This window comes from Pomacea canaliculata, linkage group LG13 (assembly GCF_003073045.1).
Source record: "Pomacea canaliculata isolate SZHN2017 linkage group LG13, ASM307304v1, whole genome shotgun sequence".
NCBI classification, from domain to species: Eukaryota; Metazoa; Mollusca; class Gastropoda; order Architaenioglossa; family Ampullariidae; genus Pomacea; species Pomacea canaliculata.
The window spans coordinates 21,010,759-21,030,195 of NC_037602.1; the positions used below are offsets into that span (position 1 = coordinate 21,010,759).

At 35.5% G+C, this 19,437-nt stretch overlaps 1 protein-coding gene across 10 annotated transcripts in view; it reads right to left on the reverse strand.

The window, feature by feature from the left end:
• The window catches only part of LOC112553714 (phospholipid-transporting ATPase ID-like), a 52,505-nt gene that overhangs the window by 27,387 nt on the left and 5,681 nt on the right, over positions 1–19,437 (reverse strand). For 5 of the 10 annotated variants that reach the window (XM_025221117.1, XM_025221114.1, XM_025221116.1 and 2 more), the window contains exons 2-7: positions 16,864–16,935; positions 15,381–15,432; positions 12,605–12,663; positions 11,162–11,275; positions 5,566–5,664; positions 982–1,080 (exon numbers count right to left, since the gene is read on the reverse strand). In XM_025221117.1, coding sequence (XP_025076902.1) covers positions 982–1,080; positions 5,566–5,664; positions 11,162–11,275; positions 12,605–12,663; positions 15,381–15,420 — 411 coding nt within the window. In that variant the 5' untranslated portion in view covers positions 15,421–15,432; positions 16,864–16,935. Of the gene's footprint in view, positions 1–981; positions 1,081–3,882; positions 3,922–5,565; positions 5,665–11,161; positions 11,276–12,604; positions 12,664–15,380; positions 15,433–16,863; positions 16,936–17,832; positions 17,883–19,437 lie in introns of those variants that run through there. The other 5 variants (XM_025221115.1, XM_025221118.1, XM_025221120.1 and 2 more) reach the window with 5 other exon arrangements.

The following is a 19,437-nucleotide window of genomic DNA, read 5'->3' on the forward strand; positions in this document are numbered from 1 at the left end:
AAAAGCACTGCCACTCAGTAATTTTAACTGAAAAATATGTTAATATAGCAATAAAATCTATACACGTAATGGGATTTCAGATTGTGTTAAAAACACTTTTTCAAACTAGTGCATAATAATGTTTAGTCAGACTCAGAATCAAAAAGAAACAGTTGCCTGCTATGGAGGTGAGGGTCAGATGCACAAAAACACAAAGTACACTGTTTTAAAAAAAAGTCTTTCAAGATTAGTAGCAACAGAGTGGTTAAGATAACTGGGGTAGGTCGAAGGGGGACTAAGCATAATGAACACAGTACAATTTTGTCAACACAACACTGCTATGCAAGATTTGGGACTCAATTCAATGGGATCATTTCAGTACCTCCCCTAACCCCAGTTACTTTACAGCAATCTATCTGGTCAGGGACATAATAAAGCCACCCCAACAGGCAGCATACCAGATTCTACGGGACTGGCTAGTGACTTCTTAATGCACAACACACTGCATGCTTTTCTAGACAAATGTATAGCCTCAACAAGGTCATGACAGCTGGGACAAGAACACCGTCTCCATATGCTGTCAGCATACATTAATACAAAAGCAGAAATTCAGCCTACCAGTGCTAATTACTGTCATTATTTGAACATTAAAGAAAAAAGACTGAGAGACATGGGGCTGTGGGAATAAAGATGTTTTAATGCAATAAACTTGGGCATTAGCCTTATTGGGCAAGGCAAAATATTTTGCATCTTAATAATAGGTAACTTAAGAATGGCTGCTCCTCATTGTGTGATCTCTGCAGCTCTCGATTTCTTTCCTTAATCTTCTACATTTCTTTGTTTTTTGACTGAGTCTGTTTGGTGGATATGGATAGGTTATGGTATTGTTTTGTAATTTCATAACTGCCCCAAATTGCTATCATAAAGTGTTATCTTATCTTAAACTGTGAAAGGTAACAGAAAAGTTGCCAAGGCAACAATGGTAGTAGATCTTGAACTCACTAAGTCGTCAGCCCCATCTTTGACCGCCGTACCCATCAGCACTGCCACCAGCGGAATGATAGTTGTGAGAGGAGTCAGGGAGCTGATCACTGGCATCAGCTGAACACCGACACCGTGGCCAATGGCATCAGGAGGGTGGGACAGACGAGAGGATTGGAGAGAGATTATAACAACGTGATGCACAAGAAACGGGTTTGCTTGTGCCACAAGCATGCTTGCTGGCACAGCACCTGGAAACCTGCTCCAAGCTGACAAAGATAACAAACTTCCAGCTGATGAAAATAACCATCAATAAAGGAGACAATAATCTGAAACTATTTACATCTTGTTGAGCAGGTGCTGTTAAAAAGAAAATTGCATGACAAGAATATTATAGCTAAAAACACTGTTCCCCAAAAATGTTTGAGTCAACTTCTGCAAAACAATGTAAATATTTTTTGTGGGGGATCCAGGCAGGATACTCCACTCCTGTCATTTCAGATATTTCTGTGACCCCCACGGAAATTTAAATTTTGAAAAGAAAGTCACTTATATAGAGCTGTATTTACATTAGGTCTTTATAAACTTCAAATTTTTTGCACACACCTGTTCACAAGCAGCTCATAAAGAAGTGAACAAAAAAGTCAAACAGACCAGACAAACACCACAGGAAAAAACTCATTCACATTGGTGTATATGTGCAAGTGCACAAACACACACACACAGATATGCACTATATCCTGAGGCACAAGTCACTATCTGCCTGTCTTGCCCCTGAATATTTCTTATACAATGGAATGGTACAAGACAGCCCAGGAAGCACCTAGAGAATTTCTCAAAAACAAGATATGCGAATATCAAGTACAACAGTGTCCGAATAGATTCACCTTGGAGGACAGATCACATTGTCTGTTGTCTTGCATTTTTCCATATAGAAGACATTATTGTCTGATGTCTAGGAAACCTCTATCAAATACTGTTAGGTATGCCACTAAAAATAAGGATACTTTTTAATGTTTATATAGAATGCCTAGCAAAGGATATAGAAGTTTAGGTGACACCTCAGCATACGGGACTGTCAAGGAATTAGATATGACGAAGATCTTACTAGTTCCATGAAATGGGTCAACATATGTGACACCTCAGAATACTGGCAGTCCTCGGGTTACGTCAGTCCCAAGTTACTGTATAAAGCCTTGCTTCGACTTAAGTGGTTTTGCGTCATAAACGTCGTAATGCGAACTTCGTGTTTCATTTCATTATTAAGCATATTTTAGATGTGGTTTTTTTAATAATTGCTGTGTTAGGATAGGGTAAGTGCTTACAGTATGTTATTTTATTTACGTACAGTATGTACGTATGTTTCGACTTACAGCAAAATTCAGTTTACGACGCGACGTAGGAACGGAACAACGTCGTAAGTCGAGGACCGCCTGTACTGATCTTTCAAGGAGGAATTAGATATGGCAAAGCTCCTCTCTTTTACATGGCATCTGTTGCTGACCCATCTGTGTAAGCCTGTATCCATACTTCTTAAGGGCATTTTTTTCTAGCATGGAAAGCACAAGACCTGATTCTCTTCTTCTATAAACAATTGTTTCTGGTGTTTTCTCTGCAATGCCTACATCTTTTTCATGAAGTTTACTCTTTTGAGTCTACATATAGTTGTTTTGTCTGTTTTGTCTGGTACTCATTAGATGGTCTGTGCTGTGCTTGCACTTGGTGGCTTGCACAAGTGCCTTGCACTCTCTTCTCTTGCTAAAGATGTGGCGGGGATTGCTGTTACTTGCTCCATATTTTCTGTTAGTGCTGTTCTCATGGTTCCAGAGATTATTCTCAGTGTTTGCTTCTGGGCTTTGTTGAAGATCTGTAGATGTGTCTTGGCTGCTATCATCTAAGGCTTGACCCATATTCAAGGTGAACTCTTACAGTTTCTAGATATACAGTATTAAGGATTTTCTCATTTGCCTCCCCAGTCTGTGCCAGCCAGCTTTCACATGCCCTCACATTGTCTTCAGCGTTGGTCTACTATCATTAGCTTGCCTGCTTGTGCTTTGGTAGCAAGTGAGAAAAGGGCTGCTGTTGTCTTCTTTGTTGACCAGTTGTCTGCCCAAACTGTGATTTTGTCCACAGCAAGCTGCATCCTATTATTATTGTTACATACCCCTCCAAACACCAGAAAACCTGATCATCTGCATACAGGACAGTGTGGATTCCTTTGGTTGTAAATGAAGAGTATGTACAGAGTCAATGAGAGAATTCCTCCTTGTGGAACACCTTACCACATGAATACTTTCTGGCTACAGTGTCCACCAGCACCTCTGGATCGTCTGTTTTGCAGGCAGGCTTTATTCTACTGATACATGTTATCTTTGCTGCTACTGTGTTGGAGTTTCACCAGCTATCATCTTTCCACACCCTGTTGAAGGCCGTTTGCATGTCAATGAGGACAGACATGGTAACCTTTCAATTCTGAAAAGCATCTTCAATCATCTGTGTAAGTTGTGTGTTTTGGACTGTAGTGTGTGATACCACATGTGTGCTAAGATCTTCAATGATGACTTTTTGCTCTTATAAATTTCAATGTTAGAAGGAAAGCAATGATAATCATATGGTACCTAGTGACAAGGACAGAAGAGCATGTACACTGCCAATACAACATCTGGATAAACAATGAAATATTTAGACCTAAACAAACGTGGGCCTGGGTCTAGTCAAACCAACCATTCAAACAACAGATTTTTAAGGGGGAGGAGCAGAGTTACGGTGTAAGCATCTGAGAACAAAGATGTCATCTCAAAGTAATCTGAAGACAACAGACATATGTGACATATCTTGTCATGTGAAATGTTAAGTTCCTGGAAAAATGAAAAAGAAGCATTAGTTCAGCGCCATGAGAGTGAAAGAGGCCTCATGGAATACCTGCAAAATTCCACTGGATGTACTTTCATGACAACGTGTCTGGAAAACAGAACAAGCACTTTACTTTTACAGTTGAGCAGTTAAATGTGGCTGAAAGTTTATTTTTTTTACCTATTACCTGGAAAGATGCTTAATTTTAAGTTCTTCTAGCTGTAACTATTCAAACAGCTTGAAAATGATTAAACAGAACTCTATAATGACCAACAGTGGGTGTGGGTGGGGTGTCTGACAATGTATTTAATGTGGAATCCACTCTTTCAAACCTCTCTAATGTATTCTGTGTTCTGCAGCAACTGCTTAGCAATGCAGCCTTTTACTCAGAATACATTAACTATGTCAACAACACAAAAAAATCTCGCTGCCAGAAGATATATCTGCTCTGTCCCTCACCCTCTTAGTCCAGCCCATTTTATGGAGTAAAGCAAGCAACTGCGGATCAGGAGGATGTTAAAATAATAAAGCAGATCAAGATGAAAGATTCTGTCAATCATGAGGCTGCCTGCACTGCAAGGTACCTAATTCAAGCAGGGGACTTTTGTTGCTAGTAATCTTCGCATATTTTCATGGTCTATTCTTTTTAAAAGTCTAATACTACAAAAGAATTGTTTCATGGCCATGTATTATTCTTTATTTAAACAATGTATCCAGAGGCAACTTAAAAGCAACTAAAGGAGACTATAAGTGACACATGATGGCATATAACTATGTTCTACAACTTAAAATAGCAGGAATGCTTGTGAAATATAAATCATTTATCTTCTATAATCTCTTCTCTTCTGACCTTTGAAAACTGTTTAGAAAAATATCCTGCAGCGACAGGCGACATATCATGCTGCACTCATGACTGACAGGTACTGTGATGCGGAACAGTACTACACAGTTGTCACTGCAGGAAAGCTGTTGTCTAGACACTACTATTGACACAGCATTCACATGCATTCACTTTGAATCAGTTGCGGTGCAGGTCTCTTGGTTATTAGGATTACTGGCTAAACTGTAAACATTACAGGGACCTACAATACAACTTCATTAATCTTCATGGGCAATTCCAGAACTTTGTAACATAAGTAATGAAAATCTTTTGTTTGGGATAAACACTATACTTGTCTTCTGCTTTCCCATCCACTCACCCTAAACAAAGTTAAACTACAGTATCAGTAAAAACCAAAGACAGATTATGCACCACCAAGATATTCCCTGCACTGCAAGCCTGTTTCAAAGCAACAAACTAAGGAAAAGCAGGTATGTCGCAGAAGTAGGTCACACTGTGTCTGAATGCTAGCCAAGCAGTTTTTTGTAGACATGAAAGAGTTATGTAAATGGAACAGAATACATGGTCACCAATGTCAAGGATGCAAGGTTTTCTAAATTATATATGCCATTAAATTCTATTTAATGGCCATTAAACAAATAATATGAACTTTATAAGCTGGTTTTCTAGCTACATTTCTTTTCTCTTAAACAATGATGACCTTTAACTAGTATTTTGTTCCAATGATTTAAAAAAAAAAAAAAAACAGCAAGGCATAAGAAGGGTTACTGGTGATGACGAAAAGTGAAAATACAAAAATCAGCATCTTGGCAAGATGCTACACCACGTAGTGCCTGCTAGACACATCAGGCTATCTAGGGAAGTGAGAGGTAATGCTGAAATCGCCTTGTGTGCAGGTTTATATGACTTACAATATCATCAATGGCTTCTTTTATAGCCGAGATGCTCAGGACGAAGACCAAGGGAATAACGGTGGCAATAGGGTTGAGTGAAGATATAGCCGGAATCAACTAGAGTAACATTCAAAAGATAAACATAACATTTACTTATGCAGGGATGTGGCACATACACTGCATGGTTGTGAAAATAAAGGTGGAAAAAAATAAGTTGATGTGCACCATTTTCCATTTATTTCACAATACAAACTGCTGTACAAGGTCAAAAATGTGCACAAGCATACTCCTGGCATACTTTTAAAAGATAAACAATTTAAAGCATTCCACACAATACCGTAAAAACCAAGTGTCTGCCATCTAAATTTTAAATTTCTACTGCCTGCTTCCAATACATATCACTGATATTCAGAACTAGGGCATGTCTTTAGTAGCTCCTTAGCTGAATAGCAAATGAACACTGTTCACGATGTCCAATGCTTCAAGAAAGAAATATGAATTTTTATAAAGACATTCACTGAATTTATTTACAGTGTTCTTGGAAAAAAAATGAAAACATTTTTACACAGAGCTGTGACACTGAAAAGGGCTAGTGTGTAAAAAAAAAGTATGATAACGATTTGAAGCATATTTTATAAAGTGTATTAAGAAACAGAGATCTGTAAATCTCCACCATCTCTTTCTCTTGTTTATCAAGTGCACATGCACACACACACACAGAGAGACATGCATGTAGGTACACATTCATGTACACACAACTCCTCTTCTGAGGATGAAAATCTGGGATGCTTGTGATGGTGAAATTTAAGTATATTACTGATGACTAAAAAATAGCTTCACAATCCTTTTCCCCTAATTTACTTTGCTGTTTCTGGATTTAGAAACATATGTCAAAACAACTTCTAAAACAGAAAATGAATGAAAATGATAAACAAAGCTCCGGGTATTTTAATACAATACTAACAAATCATACAAATGTTAATTTATGGCTTAAAAAATAAGCACACTGAAAAACTGCAAAACTAGACAACATGCAACAGGATGTCTAAATGAAATGTACTCCAAATTATTTCATGCAAAGATCCCCAAAACATGTAACAAGAAAGAAAAATATATGAAAATCACAAGGATTCATCAAGCATGTGGTCAACAGACCTTTGTTATATGTATTTATATTATTTACTTTAGATGGCAAGTCCAGTATTTTGCACCAAACAAATTCCATTCACATTTAAAAAATTATTTTGCACATGCTTGTGTTATCTCAAAAACGTTCGCACAAATTTAAAGTTTTCAACAAATTACAGTACGTAACAGTAACTTTTTAAGGTGTAGCTCGCTACTGAAAGCAAAATTCACAAGAATCAACATCATTATCAGACCTATCAAGACTACATACAGTCCAGTCAAAATTCTCTTCACTACAGTCCTGTCCAAACTCTTCACTATAGCCCAGTTTCAAGTAAAACTTTCCTAAGAATTTGAGCTCTTTCTCTCCCTACAGCCACATGATAATTTTTTTCATTCAAACTGTTTTGGTTGCTTTTTATGTTGTGAAATAACTTTTATTCTCTAATCTAGTTTGGATTTCACAGAAATTATTTTGTAGTACACTTTTTGAACACAATCATGACAAAACAAATAGATGCAACTCTGCAAGCTGTAAACAAAAAATTGATTCTATTTTTGAATGCAGCAATTCCTTCTTTTAACCAACTGACAGTTTTTATGAGAAAGAAAATGTAATCATCAAATACCCAGCCAATAATTGGTAGCAAAAGATGTGCTTTCTGAATCAGCATTTTTCGGTACATTAAGGCTAAGTAATTAGGAACTCTACAAACTGTCAGACAGTGCAGACATGATACACACGGCAGTACAGAAACTGATGTGATCATCTGCATGATGAAAGACCCAGACAAAGCCACACAGTCTGTACCATTTTTCATAATGCAGAAAATGATTTTGTCTCAGTAAGACTACACGCATGCTTCAACACCCATGCACAAAAGCTTTCAAATAAATCTATGTTAAACGATAGGGTGGGTAGGGTTGAAGTTGCAGCTGCTGAAAAAAATGAATGAGCTACTTTTCTCATATAACTTTCACAAATGAAAGCCATGAATAGAATACTTTACAACATTTATTTTACAAAAAAAAAAAGAAAAGAAAAGAAAGCATAAAAGAAAAAGTGAATGCCAGGTTTCAACTCCTCCCCTTGCCACTCTATCTCTTGCTCTCAACTCCACATTCTATAACATTTACCTGCGTCTAGCCAGGGAATAACATCAAGCAAATTATCTGCCACCTGCCGCATTTACCAAATTATTCAGTCACAACAAGGAAAAATATAAACAAATATTTTGCTCATGCTTTAGCACATCAAGCACATGTAGGTTTGAGTCACAAGAGAATTTTTAAGAGCTCTTCAAAAGCAATCAATAGAACTCACACCAGTATATTTTGTAATACAGATGTGGTATAATTTAAATCACCCTTTCTTAAAAATCAACCATGCCAAATAGGTCTCTATTGCAAATCTCTAAGCCTATGGACATCACATTTCAGCGCACATTATGGCATTGCTTGTACTCCTCGTTTGGACTCTGAATTTATGACCTCAGAATGAACCTATCAATTAATGTTAATCAACAGAGGCATGACTATATACCATGCACAAACAGTCTTCAAGTAGGGGCAGAAGTCAAACTCGGAACCTAAAATAATGAAAGGGAAGCCTAATAGGTAGTAATGTCTTTGGTATGCAAGTCAGTATATTTTGCTGACCACACTAATTAGGATGGGATGATGTGAAGAAAACTGATCCACTGCCTGGTTTATCAGCATCTCTGAGCCTTTAATTCTACATGCAAAAGTCTCTTTGTCTTCTCTTATATGATATCCAGCAAAATCCAGGACCGAAAACAAAAGAGAGCTGAAATACATGTGATTAGGTCCCCTGCTCTCCATTTTTCTGACAGCTTAGAACAAAATGGACATGTGAAAAAAGGGGTGGTGGTGGAGGAAATGAAACAATTCAAGATCTTTATTTTTTTATTTTTTTTAAGCTTTACACATCATTTATATTCTTCTGCTCTAAACTTAAACCTTAACTTGAAGTCCATTACTCTTAAGCCTGCCTGATGATTATAAAATTTCTGCATGGGAATAAATCATATTGTCATGGACAGGACTGATCCAGCTCCCAAATGCAAAGAGTTGGGGGGGGGGGTAGGGGGCGGGGTGAGGGCAACAAGCATCCTTGAACAGAATGAGTGAGGTAAAAGTAAGAATGACATGATGCAATTAAATGCATTGGAAGACTGGAAGAAAAGTGTTCTCTTCTGCAAGTGAGAAAGCATGGTCTGTAACAACAGCAGTGTAAGAGTGATGTCTGTGTTGGTTGCAGGTGTGTGCTTTTTTGTGGAATTGATAGGGGTTTGTTTGTTTTGTTTGTTTTTTTTTTTTGGGGGGGGGGGATGGTTTGGTTTAAGAACAATTATTTCTATTTGTACCTGTAAAGTCTGCTAAAGAAGTATTTCTAAAGATGATTTATATTTCTGCAAGGAGTTTATTTTCAAAATTTACCTTTTCAACACTGTTTAGCAGGATGAGTGCAAACTTTGTGTGAGGCACAAAAACAAAAAAGATTGGCTGACAAGGCGGACTGGCTGGGCTAAGACAGTCAAGTTGAGGCTAACTTTCAAAGCCTTGACAATTTATTCATACTTGCAGTCCAGGTGTAATATTATGAAAGTAAGTGCTTGCTCCTTGACCTGCTATACTGCTAACCCTGACATATCTTTTAACATAAATTTTATCACTGACATGACAACTATTAAATATTCTTTAGCATACGACAATTTGCCAAGTATGATCTCCAAGAGTTTCTGGATTGTGTCAATAATCTTATTTTCATAATGTGGGTTAGTGGCACCTCTGCCACAGCCAGTTCTAACCCCTTTACATAGTTGTTGCTTTTATTAATATACGTTTTCCTGTTGGAGAAGAGGGAGGAGTGGGTATATGCAACAAAATGAATGTCAAAACCTCTTTGCTGGTCATATATCTTAGGCACTGTAGAAGATACTCTAAGACACCAAACTGACCAACGCTAAAAATCATGGGAAGACTGCTCAAGATACACCTAATAAGAAACAAGTCTTAAGCAGCTTGTGTATAATGCCTTGTCCATTTCTGTCTGTACAGTCACACACATTCATAATGTGAGTTTTTTTCTGGATCAGTTAAGTGTGCTGCTACAAGAAATCTGAAAAATGTTTCAAGAATCGCAAAGTTCTGCAAACACAGACAAACACCACCATACCTGCAAATCAAAACAAGATATCACTCCAATCAATCTGCAGGAATCAGTTTACACTGAGCAAGCTCAGAAGCCCAAAGTGAAGGGGAAACACACAAAAGATTGCATAGAAGCCTGTTTACATATTTTAAAAACTTGATGTATTTATCCAATGTAAATGAGACTGGTACATTCTTAGCTATCAAATGGCCTCTTCAGTGTAGGTACTCAGCTTGCTGATTCTGTTTATGCATACACTAAAGAAGCCAAATTAGAGATTACTCTGCAATGATCTTTGGAATCAAGAGCTAACACAGATGAGAGGTAGATGACATTACTGCTGATAAATGCTTTTTATCTAGCGTTGAAACTCAAACAGTGAAAGGTCACATTTTCTTGTTCTACTATTGGTCAATCTTCATCATATTAAAACTACTGCTTTTGGAAGAAAAAAAATCAGTTGTACACATTTATAACTATTTATTTTGGTTTTGAGGTAAATAAACTCTCCACAGACACCAGTCATCATGAATAGCTAACCAGTAAACACCACAAAATAACATGGTATTCAAGATAAATGGTGTCTGTTTTGAACATTAACTGAAAAGTTACTGTCAGAATAACAAAACAGAACTATCTGTTCTTCAGAATTATTGAGCATCACAGTTTTGAGACACATGAGATTAACACCACACAGCAGTCAAAACAAAAACTGTTGCTGAATACAAATCAGACTGGTAAAAATCATGATGCCATCAAAGCAGAATAAACATCATGAGAATGGTTACAACTGCCCTGTATTAATGTTGTTGCATGCAGGATGACAGTAATATGATCCTTCAGCATGAAATATTTTACTGCAATGATCAAAATACACACACAAAATTGTGCACCTACAACATCAATTATCATTTTAAACATGAAAATCCATCTTAAGTAACAGTTTAATGCTCACATTTGAAAAAATAAATGAGCATTAAAATTTCTTTTTTAACTGTCAAATTTGTCCATTATAATTCTTGTTAAAATTACAAATGAGCCGTAAACATTCAAGTTCTTTATTCTATACTCTTATGTTCATCATTTTTATTTTTCTACCCTGAGTTTATCTGCAGCACAAGTAAATAAATAAAGAAATGTTTTAAACTCATTACAATCTTATTAGCTCTCACTGTTTTAAAAATTCTTCTTGCTCTCAATTTTAATCAAAAAGCCTGTGTGATCTGGAATTAAATTAACTTATGAAGTGTATGTCTACAAGGAAAGATAAAAAGATTTATGGCAGATATACCCAGAATGAGCTGTACTTACCTGGAGAATAAGGAGACCCAAAAAATAGGCATTGGCCAACCGTTGAAACTGCTCAAACAAGTTCTTGGGGACGAAGGTCAAGATATTGTACTTTGACGTTGAAATGTGGTTTTGCTGCAAGGACATATGTAATCAGAAATGATTTAATAATAAAGGTAACTTATACAGTGCCATATCCCAGCCTTACTGGCAAGCTCATGGCATTTCACAAAGAATGACACACATATAAGGATGCATGTAAAATAACTTGCAAACGAATTGTCTATAGAATGCCATATGGGATGATAAAATGTATGTAGTCAGCAAATGGTCTATAGAATGACGCATGTAGTCAGCAGCTGCTCCCAGCCTATTCCATTCATCTGTAATCTAGGCAAGAAATATTCCTATCTACACCACAGTTCCAGTCATAAAACAGATCAAATAGGTTTAAGTCTTTTTTCTTCTGCTCATAGGGTAGAAATGCATCTTTAACAAAACTGTATCGAGTTCACAAGCCATCAGATGGAAAATAGTGCAAATCCACTGACATAAGATTTTTAACGTGTTTAATTTATCATCATCCTTCATGAGCTGCAAATCCATATGCATTGTTTCTTAAATGGCAGTTGCTTTGATTTGTGGCACCTTTGGATTACACAGACAAACATTCTGACCTTTTAAAAAGAAATGTGAATGTTAAAATTACCCAAAAGACACTTTAAACACTTTGGAACCCAGTTTGAGTGAATTGGAATCCCGTGTTTCATACACATTACACTAAAACATTTGTCCAAAACCTCATGTCCCTGTTGCATGTATCAAAATGTGCCATTATTCATCATCAAAACATTCCCATCATAAGATCTCACCTGTTATCTAATACTGACTGCTTTTAATCTAGGACTGACTTCCTTTTACCTAAAATTGACTTGTGTGACTCCTTATAGGCTCACGCTGACCCAAACCAATCTATAGCTCTACCCTTCTGTTATTTTGTGAGAAAGATTCATCAGCTTTTGTAACTTCGAGTTGAAAATGACGTCTGACAAAACGAAGTCAAATTTGTGATCTCATGTTTATGCCCAAACCTGCTCTCCTTTTGGCTGAAGCCCTGACAACTGCATCCATGTACAATTCTGATGTCTGTGCAAAGTGATATTTGAACATGGGTATCTTGAGAACAGTGGAGGGGGAATTAGGTGATTTTTACCCAGGCATTGGAAAATAGTAATTGACACAAAGCCTTACCCAGTCATCAAGAAAACAACTGCCCTCTGCTAGATCTTTAAATAATTTAAATAATGTTACAGGTAAAAATGGAACCAATAAGGGAATGAAGGGTGAGTATGGCATGTGTATGCAATGTTGGCAGCGAGTTATGTGCAACTAACATCATGGTTTACAAACTTTTACCAACCGTGAAGAAACTGTTAAAGACAAAGTAAAGAAATAAGTACTTACTGCATACTCAAACTGAGCATTGTATTCCGCATCATTCACTTTTATCCTCCGTTCAAGTTCTGTAAGGGAGAAATAAATTGCACAAATTATTAATACATTTAAACTTCTTACTTTATGAGTGTGAAAACCATCTTCAGCCTAGAATTTAGAATTTAGCCTAAAATGCGGCCATTTGCAGCAGTTGTAATGTTGAGGTAATGTAGCGCATTTTTTTGTATACAACAATAAAGATGTGCTTCCTCACATACACCAAAGCATGTAATGGCAAAGGTAATCCGATCTAAAGATTTTACATTGTGGAGGGATAGGATGGTAGGAATGCTGAGAGAAGAGTCAGTGTATGTGCTTAAGGAAGCCACAAGTGGTTGTTGCCCTTCTTGCTAGTAGATCCTAGGTCTTTGTTTAGACAGAAGGTAGGAGAGGTTGCTGTGCCTGTGATATCATGGATTGCGATCCGTTGTTAGTCTCAGCAAGCCTAAACAAAGAATGTGACTAAACCGGAAGCTTTGTAGTAGTGTGCCTCGTGTTAGTAGTTAATCTGAAAAGTGAATAAACTGGAACCTTTGTAGTAGCATGCCTCGTTTTAGAAGTTAACTGGAAAAAATCGTCTGCCAGCAGTTCAGTAGTACAAGTTCATGGTAATATTGAACTTGTCCTAAAATTTAGGAATCTGAATTCTATGCCATTTGTATACTTGCTCTTGTGATGAAAAAGGTCAAAACTATATATATTATAAAACATGTACAACTTCATTATTAAGATCCAATGATGCTAAAATAATTCAAAAATATTAAAATACGAATAATCTACTGTTTGCTTATATTAGTGAAAGAATAGCAATTTTTAAATCTTGCCTTTGATTTCCTACTATGATCACACAAGCAAAATAAAAAAAAATTCAAAATACAAATACAAATACAAAGCCACAAAATGCTTGCAAATTATCTACACATTTTTCTCTTCTATTCAGACTATTTTTGATAATCTCATACTTAGTCTAGCCCGCACATTAAATCTATGTGCTACTTACTATTCATCTTTGGTATTAATTTAAATTTCTTTGTAATTTAATGCAAAAAGCAATATAGCAAAACTTGTATACCTGTACATGATAAGATCACAAAGACTAACAGAATAAACAATGCACATTTTTTTTTAAAAAAAAGGGAAAATGAATGTGCTAGTACTGCAAAAGCATTTACTACTTACTAAATAATAAATTGATATGCTAGGTCTGAGTACTTGTTCAATGAAAAAATGCTCAAAAACACATCACAGGTGTCACTAAATGACGATCAATAAAAATGCTACATCCTACAAACATCTCCTCAAAAACCCAAAGCAAGTATCTTGCACCATGCCCCCTTCCCTGTTGGACACAAGACAGTTTCAGTTTTGTTCCCACACAAAGTACAACCCTGTTTGTTGCTAAAAGTCAGAATGCTAAAAATGTCCAGTGCTTACAAATTCCCAAATTTTACATTTGTGCATATACCACAGAAAAATTACACATACATGTTATTCACTGTTTTACACAACCATACTATTTATAAGTCTTGTCTTCATATTTAATATACTAACAAGACACAAAATGTCAAAAATGCAAAGATTCTAATTGATAACATCTTTTGTGCTATATAAAAACATGTTCCTCTGAGGGCAAAGATCAGATATGGCATTAAATGCCTGAAGCAATTTATTACTCTATAAACACAAGACTGAAAATATGTGTATTCTATTGGTTAAAAAAACAATATTTGAACACAAAATGATAAAAAAAACAAAACTGAAAAAACGATTTTACAAAATCAAAAGATTTTATTGTTTTGTAGGAACTATAGTAAATCCTCAGTTAATGTCATTTTGTTATAAAATGGATGAGAAATGAAAACTTTTCTTACAGGTTTTTCCCCAAGTTTGATGGGTTTCTTCAAGTCTTTATTTAGAAATTTGATGGTGATTTTGTGGCCAGAAATATACAGTACGAACTTAACTCTTGTTTACACGTATATCAATAAATTGCCTTTGCAATATATTTATTTGCTTCAAGCAGCAGTTTCTAAAATATCAATGATGCTAAGTAAAGATTTACTCTACTAGATAAAGAAAGGGAAAAAAAAAATATTCTGCACTTTTCATAAATAAGCCAGTTGTGAAGAAAACCAAAAAATTTGATAAACACAACTATGGTCACCTTGAGCACCCAACTGTTTTAAAAAATCAGTTCATCCAAGGTGTCATTTGCTTATAAACTGCACACCAATAACAGCATCACTATTAGCAACCAGGCAGCTATACCTTAAGGAGCTCAGAATGTAGTAAGTGCAGAGGGAGACCTGCACAAAAGGGCTGTGACAGGCAAACAAATGTTCCCACCATGAATACAATCAATAGTTTTTCAGTTTTTGCCCTATCCTGGCCTCATCTTCCTTAGTCATTGGGATGGGAAGCAAAGAAAGCTGTCTGATCAATCAATTCATTCAGTGCTTGTGCACTAGTGTTATATTTCTGTAGAAAATCCTAACCAAAAAATATAGACAAAGGAGGCCAAAAAATAAAAAGTATTTAAACAGAGGGACAAAGAAGTAAAAAGATTGTTTTTGTGGATATTCACATTATTTACAGAAGAATGCATTGAAGCACATAATGCAAACAAAATCTACAGAAAATTTAATTTTGTAAGTAACTAAGATCATTACTAACTCAATATTCCTATTCCCAGTCAACTTTTGCTTTTACAATAATGCTAGCATAAAGCAACATTCTAAGGGCATACCTGGTGGCTTCTCCCTCGTCCAAAACTTCATGGCTGGCATCTGGCATACACTCTGAAAAGTAGCATGAAAACAAATCAGGCTGAAATGCCAATTTAATACACAGAATAAATGGTTCATGATTTTACTTTATTTTTTATTTAAAAGGTGACAGATGGGATTTTTAAAAAACCTACATAAACTACAAGCAGTCAATACTAAGACCACATATAAAAGAAGACACTCAATCTTACTTGCTCATTTTAATGATACCATCTTACAGGCATTTTCAGACTTCAATCACATAATCAGGTATGACAATTGCCAACAGAAAGTCTGATGAAGTCAATGCTAATGTATTTTACTTGTAAAATGATCAACTGCCTTACACCACACTGGTGCCCATTAAAAATATTTAAAATAAAAATAAAGGATTTTACAAGCATTATCTGATCCAAATGGCTATTCTCTCAGCAAGGATATTAGTAAGTCACTGCTGCTAATGCCTGGTTGACCATCATCAATCAGCCTTAATGGCCTTTTGAAGTGAACATAGCAAATTCTATATGCAAATGGTGATATTTGGAAATGGAAACTAACATTCTGGGCATGTGAATGCCAATGTGATGCTGTAGCAGCAGTAGTACTAGTAATAATGTTACTAATATAATTAACAGAGAGCATGACTCAAGCAAAATGTTTGCTTTTAGTGCCCATAATGCAAATAATAATTACTTAACACTCAGAAAATAAAAGTAGAAACTGCAATAAATTTTTAACAGATATGCTCAAAAGTAAAACAATAAATATTAGCAGAAAAACATGGTAATAACAGTAATATCAGATTCAGCAGACAGCATTCCAGGCAAACTTTCAAACAATGAACCCATCACCATTCACACTAGCCTTGACAAACAGGTCAAAATTTAAAAATGCAAGTATAACACACAAAGCTTAAAAGGACTGCTGTCTGACATATTATGTGACATCACTGTAGTTGTGTCTATTAAGAAGTGGGTCAAACCATCAAGTAATTTTGAAAAGAACGAGCTTTTAAGCATTTCTTTTGAAAGATGTGAGTGTATTTGTCTAGCATGAATTGGAAGGGAAATCCATTCTGTTGGTCCATAGAACAAAAACGATAACTTGCCAAAGATGAACAGGAAGTGCTTCGGTTTTTCAAGAGGCAAAATCTATGTATTGGACTGAAACTTGCTAATATGCAATGACTGCATGTCTCATCAAAGTCCAGCTATAAGTATGATATTCTAGAACAGCTGTATAGCACCAAATATGTCATTTTATATGCCTATGGAAGAACAGTTAAAACTGGAAAGGACACTATGCATTCCTCACATATAACCAAAATTGAATAACAAAGCTCTATCCCATTTAATTCAATAATTGGCATTTTGCCAAAAAGAGTAAATTTAAAAAAAACAATGGTGCCATCTCACATCATATGTGCTGGAACACAGAAGGTCTACAATTGCAGTGCAAACGTACCTTGTACTTGAACTTTCCTTGATCTCCGTGCCCAGTCTTCTGCTAGTTCTACACACCATGCCCACTGGTCATCTGGAGTGAACAAGTTTGATGCCCATTTATTCACTAAGCTGTAGAGGTGTTCCCTCTCTCCTTCCCCAACCCCCACCAAAAATATACATTACGAAAAATGTTTTAAAAAAAAAATTCTATGATTAAAATATGCAATTTTTCTCCTTTTTTTAACCTGTGCCACTGTTTGTCAATTGTAAAATCATTAGTCTCTGAACAGTTATCCACCTGACTGGACAATATTTAGTATTATGTATGCATTCTGGACATCATCCTAAGCTAGATGATACTAAGCTAGATGATACTATGATACATCATACTAAGCAGAAAACTGATCTGTCTTTGGGGAACAAATGCTCTGCTATGATTTATGTTTCATGACAAATCACAGAAATCATGTACACTATTTATTTACACACACTTCTATACAGACTATCAGATGCACATGTGAAAAAACATGAGATTAGCATGTCATTTCTTCACAAAATTTAAAGTAAAAAGTATGTTTATCATATGTTAGTAAAGTATGTTAGGATACAGCACTATTTAAATTTTCTGATTATTATTTGTAGTAGTATTTTAATATTTGTATACCATGTTATTCAGTATGACAAGTGTTTATTGCATTATATTGTGGATTTACAATCCCCGGAACACACTCTAAGTATCAGGATGCAAACCACACAAGCAAAATAGAATAAGGCTTACAATAAAAGTTTCATTCACCATGTGAAATAAACAGGTGAGTCCCACAAGCTTCAGGAATCAATCATCAGCATTAGGTATCTATGACCTAATTAGGTAAACTGGGTAACACTGACTAGTTGGAAGTTTCTAGAATTATGTTTGAGCAGCCAAGTGGTTATTTTAAAGACCTAAAAAATGGGTTGGGAGAAATGCTTTTACAAATATTCACACCTTAAAAAGTTGATCCATGATCATCTCTATTAAACATTTCAAGTAGTTTTTTTTTTCTTTGTAGACCTGTACCTGTTAGATATTGCCATCAAAGGGTCTGTCTGCAAAAGATGGTTCTATCACTTCATAAAGTATAAGGAAAGAAATGAATATACCTGGCAGAGAAAAGAAAATATAAGAAAAAGTGTAAAACTGTACTGCTGTCTGTATGAATAAGTGAAATGTGAAAAATACAATTACTTCTAAAAACAAGATAACACATTCATTCCCTACAGTTACACAAACCTCTATAAACCAAGCGCTGACTACACTTCTGTGGTGATACACATTATGATTCTGTGTATACTGAGCAATAGCCAGGTAGCCATCAGCAAGCACAGAATGGATGCATGAACAGGAAACTATCTCTAAATTCATTGTTAGCTTTGTGAATTGGAAAACAATGAGGGATTGACACTGGTCTTTCTATGTTATGGAGGAGATGTGCCTAATCTGTGCTCCATTTAACACATGAACAGTCTCTTCCTTCTTTTCTCTCTCTCTCACAAACACACAGTGCAACTTCCCCTTTGCCTAACAACTAATACTGGAACGTACTTAAAATGAACTTTATCACACAAAAAGATGTTAGACAGTAAAAGGCCAAACATTAACAAAACAAAAAATAAGTGGATGTGTATGTGGGTCATACTATACTTATTCAGTCAGATGCAAAATAATATTAAATTTATAAAGCACTCCTCTTAATGAAATTGTGCATAATATTTTACATATAATCACATAAAACAACCACTGTATTTTCCCTTACTACTGCTGCTAGGAACAGGTAACAATAAAAGTTGATTTTTAGAACTTGTTAAAAAAATTAAAAATAGTAGTGGCATGCAAATATAAAAAGTGTAAATTCCTGACAAACCAAAAAAAGAGATTAATTAACTATTTTTCCAGGGCAAGAATAGATGATTTAGGACATAACAGTATCCATACCTAACAAAGACATCGCTCTAGATAAATGTAAATGTATAGTTAATGTCTGGCTCAAAAAATAGAACTAGTGTAGATTTTGAAAAAGAGAAAGGATGTAGTCAGATGTCGCTGGTCATATACCACATTGTGATACTTATACATTAGTTCCCCATTTGTGTTTGAACAGTTTAACATGTAAATAAAACAAAGCAAAAAAGTTAATTAATGTCAACTGTCATATTTTACAAGCAACTTATTCTTTAGCTTGATATTTAGCTTCTATTCACAAACGTATAATATTTTCCCTAACTTTAAGCTCTGCATTTTCTGGAGAAGAACATTTTTACTGTAAGAGTTACACTCTCAAATGCCATTTTGTGCAGCAAGAAGAAAACAAGAAGTTGTATTAAAGCCTTAAGATCGTTCTATTCTCTTACCCACCAAATCGTCTTTTAATACAGTATTTCCACTAAAATTAAAGTATCGCAGTATAAGACACGAGCTCTTTATTATGCATCGTTATATGCTATTAACTGAGCTGATCGCTATTGCGATTGTAATATTTAAACGAGTGGTACCGAAAACCACCTAGAAATCAGTTGATTGATTTTTGCCAATCCCACAGTTCTTTTGTTTAAT